The sequence below is a fragment of the Apis laboriosa genome, unplaced genomic scaffold (genome assembly GCF_014066325.1).
Source record: "Apis laboriosa isolate Shangri-la unplaced genomic scaffold, ASM1406632v1 scaffold14_cov150, whole genome shotgun sequence".
Lineage (NCBI taxonomy): Eukaryota > Metazoa > Arthropoda > Insecta > Hymenoptera > Apidae > Apis > Apis laboriosa.
The window spans coordinates 2,306,351-2,314,752 of record NW_025221798.1 but is presented as its reverse complement, the minus strand read 5'-3'; the positions used below and the strand labels follow the sequence as shown (position 1 = coordinate 2,314,752).

The window sequence follows — 8,402 nt, the reverse complement described above, 5'->3', positions numbered from 1 at the left end:
GTAACTGTTTTTATATAAAATTTTTCATTGTAAATCTTCCGAAATAAACAAATTACTGCTTTTACAAAAACTTCTTGATGTAAGTGTGAAAATTAAAAAATTTAAAATTTTGTCATCAATAATTTTTTTATATGTTTTAATCAAATCATTCACAAAATAAAATATGAATTTTGAATAAAAATGTCTAGTTTATATTTATTTCAATTATTCTATTTACAATTATTTTTGTCAGATGAATCATAAAAGAAAATATTTCACTTATATACATTAAAAATATGAAGTTAAAAATACATCAATAATTTTATTAGTTGTTTTCTTTTTTATCTTAATTCTTCCACTTTGATTTCTTTATCTATTTCTATTTCATTTTCAAAAGATTCTAATTTTATAGAATGTTTATGCTTTTTGTGTTTTATTAGAGAATCTTCCATATTATCATTTACTTCATGTATATATGTATTTAGTTTTTCTAGTTTAATTTCTTTATCCATTTCATTTTCAAAAGTATCCAATTTTAGAGAACGTTTATGTTTTCTATGTTGTTTCTTTGGAGAACTTTCTGTATCATCATGTATTTTATGTATGTATGTATTATTTAATTCTTCCATCTTAATTTCTTTTTCAAAGGATTCCAACTTTACAGAATGTTTATGCTTTTTATGCTGTTTCTTTGGAGAGTCTTTTATATCATCATTTACTTCATATATATGTGTGCTATTCAATTCTTCTAATTTAATTTTTTTATCTGTTTCATTATCAGATGTTTCTAACTTTATAGAACGTTTATTCTTTTTATAATGTTTCTTTTCTGTACTATTATTTATTTCATGTAAATCCGTGTTATTCCATTCTTCCAGTTTAACATTTTTATCAATTTCACTTTCAGAAGTTTCCAAATTTAGAGAATGTTTATGTTTTTTACGTTGTTTCTTTGGAGAATTTTCCATCACATTATCGTTTACTTCATGAATGTTTGTATCATTTAATTTTTCTATCTTAATTTCTTTCTCTAATTCATTTTTAAAAACATTCATTGTTACAGAATTTTTATGTTTTTTACGTTGTTTTTTTGGAGAATCTCTTATATTATTTACTTCATGCATATATGTGTCATCTAATTTTTCCATTTTAATTTCTTTGTCCATTTCATTTTCAAAAGCATTTAATGTTAGAAAATGTTTATGTTTCTTTTGTTGCTTTTTTGAAGAATCATTTATATCATCATTTAGTTCATGTATGTATATATCATTTAATTCTTCTATTTTAATTTCTTTGTCTGTTTTATTTTCAAAGACATTCAATTTTGGAGAATTTTTATGTTTCTTATGTTGTTTCCTTGAAGAGTCTTCATCATTTATATCATGTGCATATGTATCATTAGATTCTTCCAACTTAATTTTCTTTGAACTTTTTTTATTTGGACTTATTGAATTTCTTACATATTTATTTGTACTGAAATCATCTAAAGAAATATCAATATCATCTAAGTTTTTTCTTTTCTCAGACTTTATTTTTATATTAGATTTATTTTCAAGTATACTTTCTATTTCATTTGAATGAAAATCATTTATATAATTATGTATAGGCTCCAATTTAGATATAGATTCATTGATTTCTTTAATCTTTTTATCATTTTTTTTACTTTTTTTCTTTTTTTCACAATATTTAATTGATTCTTCTTGTTCATAATTTTTCTTTGATTTTTTTTGTTGAACAATTTCTTTTTTTATTTCTTGTATATTTTCATCAGAAGAATTTTTATCAGATTCAGACGTAAAATATGTATTCTTTGTATGTTTAGTATTTGTTTTTGAAATACTATTAACTGAAATTTCATTTTGAATAATATTTTCAACAGATGATTTATTATTAATATTTTTGTGCATTAATCGACATCCATGTAAATAATCACTGAAATAATAGTAAAAAATTTATTATAAAATTTAGTCATTGAAAATAATGAAAAATATTATAAAGATGATCTCTTTTTCAATAAATAGTAACTTTATTTTAAAAAACTTTAAAATTAACTTTTAAATGTTATTATTAATAAATAATAAATATACTTACTCTGAATTTAAGACTCCACGAATAAATGGTAATTTACTTGTAAAATCAAGAAGTGTTACTTGAAATCTCACTTCCTGGCCTATTTCAAGATTATCACCTGGCCAATTTTCTTCATTATCTGGTTTTGGAATTGACACATTAAATGCTTTATGTACAAGTATCCCAATATGATCTAATCCCTTTTTATTTACTATTCCTATAAATAGTCTATTAATAAGTAAACATTTAGAAACTTCATTATAATAAATATTATATATATATATTAATATTACCTTTCAATGTACATCCAAGCTTAGGTCTAAATATATAAAAATCTGCTTCAATATCAACATGAATGAAACATGAATCATAAAATATTTCTCCCAATGGTGTTAACAATTTAGGATTTTTATAAGCTAACAGAAATCCCTTTAAACTGCAATAAATATAACCTATATATTATATATAAACATAACCATATATTTGTTAGATTTTTACATTTTATTTAAAGTTGTATTATTAGATACAAATTTCGAGTGAAGAATATAATTCATGAAAATTAATGAAAATTATATACATACTCAGTATCGTACGAATTTAAATTCGAACTTAAAATTTCATTCAAAGCAGCATTTATATTTGTTAAATGGAATGGATGTAAACCAAAATGTTTTGTAAATTTTTCAAAATACACACAACAATCTTCATCTTCTAAAAGACCTGTGAGTTCCAAAATGGACCACGTAATTCCTGTATATGTTTTAAATTTCATGTTTATTCATTAAAAAATAAAAATGAATTACACTCCCGCGTAAAACATATGCAATGCAATAAATGTGTAGAGGTTAAATCTATGTTTGGCCGGTTCAATAGATAAGTAGCAAAATTGACGCTGATATTCAAGAATTTTATTTAAATACAAAATAATTTAAATATTTAAATTATTTAAATACAAAATGTTAATATTTGATTATAATAGAAAATTTAATTACTATACAATTTTCACAAAAAAAATATAAAAAATTTAATATTAATATATTTCTTCATATCATCATATATCATGTAAAAAAATTTTGTATAATATTTATAATTTACAATAATTTTTAAATAAATATTGTTTGTAGAAAAAAGAAAATTTAAATTAAATTATATTATTTCAAAAAATAAAAATTACGGAATATATGTTATATGATATAATGTTTATATATTGATATATCAAATATAAACAAGGAAAACAAATAATGGGAAAAGGATAGAAACGCCATTTTTTAAATGATAGATATCTCATAGTTACTCTTTAAAGTTAGTCTTTAAAGTATAGTAGTGAAATGTGTTTTAATATCATCAGTTGAAATGTAAAAACGAATAATTTTTATTTTCAATATTGTTCAAATATCAACGTATCCAATAAATATATACGTAATAATAAAAGTTTAATAGATATGAACAATAATAACAGAAATGATGGATTATTATGTGGTTTCACTACCGCTAGTGGTAGCTCAATTAATATAACCGAGAAAGCTTTATCAAAAGCAAAAAAACTTTTCAATAAAGAACTTGAAGAAATTGACAATTATGAAGAAACATTCAAAAGTGAAAATGATATTAATGTACAATCATCAAATGTCGGATTTCAAACTGCAAATGGTCGAAATATTAATGTGACCAATGAAGCATTATTAAAAGCACAAGTATTATTTCAAGAAGAAATTTCCGAAAACCTTGAAAATACTTTTACTTTTCCCAAATCATTACAGAAACGAAAAATTAAAGATTTAGATGAAAATATACCCCTAAACAAACAAGTAAAATCTAATCAATTTAAAAAATTACGATTTAGTAATGAACTCCAAAATTCGAAAATTATTTATAAGAATACAATAAATATTGAAGAAGAAACTCAAAATACATCTTCAAAAATAATTTCAAATTGTAATAACAATAAATTAATTGATAATATTGATATAACTGAATCAACAAAAAAAAATAATGAATTATTAAATAATTCTTTCATTTCAAATGAAATTGCAGCTAGTGCAGTTGCACTTTTAGCTGATGAAAAAGATTTAGATTTTTCAGAAGCATGGAAATCTCCTAAAGAAATAAAAAATAATGAAAAATTTATAAATATTCCATCTAGTCCTGTAATAGGAGGACGATTTATTTCTAAAAAACGAAAAAATACAAATAAAAGAAAAAGTATAAATAAAGTAGACAAATCTATTTATATAAATGATTTAGAAAAATTAAATGATATTTGTACAAATTTAAATCAATGTGTAAATGAAGAAAATAAATATTTAATAGAAAAGGAAAAATTAATAAATGTAGAAAACAAGACTAAATCTATAATTAATAATGATTTTGGTGATACTCAATTAATGATAGATTTTATAAATCAATCTGTAACTATATTAGAAAAACGTTTAGAAGCTGCTTCAAAACAAGTAGGCCATATTTTAAAATATTTATATTAACAAAAAAAAATGTTTTTTTAATTTATATTAATATATTTACAGGATAATGAAATTAGTTTAAAGCAAAAAAATAAACCTAAACCAACAATCAGTAAATTATATTTTCATAGAAAAAATAATGCCAAAAATCGTATATCTTGGAAACAAATTAGCAAAGGAAAAAATCCTGTTCTATGTACATATGAAGAGGTAATAACTAAATAAAAAATTTTAATTATTTATTACTTAATTCAATTTTAATTATTAATTTTTTCTTTATTAGCTTAATAAAAAAAAATTGCCACTTGAAATTTTGGACATAACATCTAATAATGCATTAATGTATAAGTTTCAATGTATAGATTTATATGGGTGAGATATATTTTATCAATAATTTTGTATGTATTGAATCATTATATTATCATTTATAAAATTGATATATATTATTCAGGGAAAATATTGTGCAAAATAATATTGATGGTATAAAATTGGAAGATGGAGCATATTTGATTTTGGATGAAAATGGTAATGCAGGAATAACAGAAATTAAAAGATCTTTTTTGGCATGTCCAGGTGTAGATCCTAATTTACTTTCATCTGGATGGGTAGAAAATCATTATAAATGGATTGTATGGAAATTAGCATCAATAGATAGAATAAAATTGGGTTCTGTTATGTTACCAAAGTATAATTTACATTTTTTTATTTTCTCTGGAACTAGAGAATAAGAAATATATGTTTTATAATGTTTATATAAAAAAAATTTTTTTTAGAATGTTAACTCCTACTAGAGTGGTAATGGAATTAAAATATCGCTATGATAGAGAAATTGATAGATCTGAAAGATCAGCTTTAAGAAAAATTTTGGAAAAAGATGATGTTGCAACAAAACGAATGGTTCTATGTGTGTCATCTATTATTGAGGTGAATTTTTTTTAAAATGTTGATTTTTTTAGAATTAATTTTTATAAAGAATTTTCATTTTCTTCTTTTTTTATAGTATGATGATTCTGCTACAAATAAAAGTCCTAATCAATATAAAATGTTATCCAAAAAATTGATATTAACAGATGGATGGTATAGCATTCAAGCTTCAGTTGATGAAGCAATGATTAAATATATAATGTCTGGTAAAGTAAAAGAAGGAACAAAATTATTAACGTACGGATCCGAATTGTTAAACTGTGCTCAAGGATGTCCACCTTTAGAAGTAAATATCTTTGAAGATTTGTTTAAATTTTAGCAGAAAATATTTATAATATATTATTTTTAGATTCCAGAAAATGTATGTTTAAAACTTCATACAAATTCAACAAGAAGAGCAAGATGGGATGTGAAATTGGGATATATGATATCCCAAGGACCAATATGCATTAAATTAAAATCGATTTTTCCAAATGGTGGTTTAATTGGAAAAATTAAAGTTATAATTGCAAGAGTATATCCAATATTATATCACGAGAAAACTTCAACTGGAGAATCTAGTGAGATTGGCATGATTATGACATAAAAAATATATATTATTTTATTAAATTTTTTCAAATATTTTATATAATTATATTTTATTATTTATATTATTATATGTTATTTTTTATTTTTTTATATTTTATTTCATTATATTATAGTTTTTCGAAATACTAGATGCGAAGAAAAAGCTAATATTATCTATGAAAAAAAATGTTGTTCAATGATAGAAACATTCTATGCTAAAGCAGAAAAATATTTTTATACCGGAAAAAATAAAAATGATGTAGATAAAAATATAGATAATATAGATTTAGCAGCAATTGAATGGAATGAAAATTGTGATGGATTATCTAAAAAGGTAATTAATTGAATTAAAAAATATTATTTTTTATATTATTTTTAAGCTTTAAAAATTCATGTATTTATTTATTACAGGAATTTCTTTCAGAACAAGAAATTGAGCAAATAAAAAATGATTGTCATATGAAAGAAGAAAAATTTAGACAAAAACTGGAATCTAGATTACAAGAAAGTTTACCTCCGCCACGACAAGTTACTCCTGTTTTGAAAATTCGCGTGATTGAAGAAGAAACAAGTGCTATTCTTTCAGTTTGGTCTCCTAGCGAAGAGGTTTTAGATATTTTAAAAGAAGGAAATTATGTATCAGTTTCTACTGTTATGCCCTCAGCAAAAAGGTAGTTATTATATAAAATATTTATATTGTATTTATATATTTTTTATATTTCTTTATTGTTTCTAATATAATAACAATTAAATGTAGCATAAAATCATTATTTTATTATATAATATATCATTAATTTATTGTAATAGAGGTAATGAATTGCAATTGACTACAAATCGAAATACATTATTCTGCCTAATAAATGATGTCAATATAAATTTTTCTCAAAGAATATATACAGCATTATATGATATAAATAAGCCAATTTTTACTCCAACTTATGGAGAATTTGATACAGTAGGAATTGTTACTTCTATTGGAAATGAACCTTATGTAAGTAATTAATATAAATGTATGATATGCAATAATAATAAAAAATTTTAATGATTTTTTTTTTTTTTATTTTAAAGGGTATGAAAAATTTTCAAGCTGTATATTTGGCATATCCACATATGGATTCTCAATCTTCATATTTATCAATATTGTTTTGGCATGGAATATTTTTTTATGGATATACAGAAATATTGACTGTAGGATCTTTTGTTGCCTGTACTAATTTAGAATGGCGTCGTGCTACAACATGGGATATACCAATGGCATATTGTACAGAACGAAGTACTTTCACGCGCAATCCTCGACACAATCATCTTCAAAAACCTTTTGAAAATTTAAAATACTTAATAAAGGTAAACATTTAAAAAATATTAGAAATTCTTAATATAATAAATTCATAAGTATTTAAATAACTAAATTACAATTTATGCCTATGATATAATAATATAATAATTATATTTTTAAAGGATGTCAATATGTATATAGATACTTGTGCAAAAGAAATTTCAGAGAAGATACAAAAAAAACCAATGATAAGAATTTCAGATAAATTTATACTGGATGCAAATAATCTTGAAAAAACTGCATCAGGAGAAAATATTAACAAACAATTTAATGATCATGCTTGTCAAGAATTTTTAAAAAGAAATTTATTGAATGATCAACCAGCAAAATCTATTGCTATACAAAAAAGACTTGAAAAATTACAACATTATGGTGAACCATGTAGTCTATCTCCAATTATACTTAATAATAGCTCCAAACGAGTATCATTAGAATTCAAATCTCCTATGCGATCTGGAAATGAAAAATGTACAAAAGCTCATATGTCATTAAATGCTAAATTTGAGCAAAATTCCAGATGATATTGTATATTTTAAATTTTATTATATTTAAATATATATTAATTATGTACAGTATATTTTAGAATAAATTGTTAAAATTTTTAAAAATATATATACTCTATATTTTAAGTACAATGTAATGATTCATTATTTTTATTTTATTTTTCATAATAAGATGAAAATAATAAAATTACGAAAAATAAATCCTGTATATTGTATTTATTGTTAATATAAGTAATTGTATTATTAATTTTAAAATTATTGTTTAAATTAAAAATGTTATAAATACATATGAATACTATTTTTTAAATTCGCATTTAAAAGTTGTATAAAATAATTTTTTTTATATAATATTTTTTATATAAATTTTATAATTATTAAATATTTATATTTAAATTATTTAGAAATATATGCAATTTAATCATTTCATATATGTTGATATTTATTTAAATTTGATCATCTTAATTATCACATAATCTGTTTCTCGTTTTTGTGTTAAATGAAGCTTTTGAAATAGTTCTTTCCTTTCAAATAGAAACAGTTTCACCAACTATGCTATCTAGCTTT

The 8,402-nt window shown here is 21.6% G+C and overlaps 2 protein-coding genes across 2 annotated transcripts; one reads left to right on the top strand and one right to left on the bottom strand.

Annotated features, from left to right (window-relative positions):
* Nucleotides 1–274: 274 nt before the first annotated feature.
* Nucleotides 275–2,861, bottom strand: LOC122710631 (uncharacterized protein PFB0145c). Its single transcript, XM_043928606.1, has 4 exons — nucleotides 2,631–2,861; nucleotides 2,343–2,485; nucleotides 2,071–2,266; nucleotides 275–1,911 (listed from the first exon to the last, which is right to left on the bottom strand). The coding sequence occupies exons 1-4, from the start codon at nucleotides 2,819–2,821 to the stop codon at nucleotides 321–323; spliced, it is 2,121 nt and encodes a 706-aa protein (XP_043784541.1). The 5' UTR covers nucleotides 2,822–2,861; the 3' UTR covers nucleotides 275–320.
* A 484-nt stretch (nucleotides 2,862–3,345) lies between these two features.
* Nucleotides 3,346–7,959, top strand: LOC122710598 (breast cancer type 2 susceptibility protein-like). Its single transcript, XM_043928545.1, has 12 exons — nucleotides 3,346–4,499; nucleotides 4,572–4,718; nucleotides 4,792–4,880; nucleotides 4,960–5,193; nucleotides 5,282–5,432; nucleotides 5,509–5,718; nucleotides 5,782–5,992; nucleotides 6,134–6,333; nucleotides 6,411–6,670; nucleotides 6,807–6,990; nucleotides 7,068–7,343; nucleotides 7,458–7,959. The coding sequence occupies exons 1-12, from the start codon at nucleotides 3,492–3,494 to the stop codon at nucleotides 7,854–7,856; spliced, it is 3,369 nt and encodes a 1,122-aa protein (XP_043784480.1). The 5' UTR covers nucleotides 3,346–3,491; the 3' UTR covers nucleotides 7,857–7,959.
* The last annotated feature ends 443 nt before the right edge of the window (nucleotides 7,960–8,402 follow it).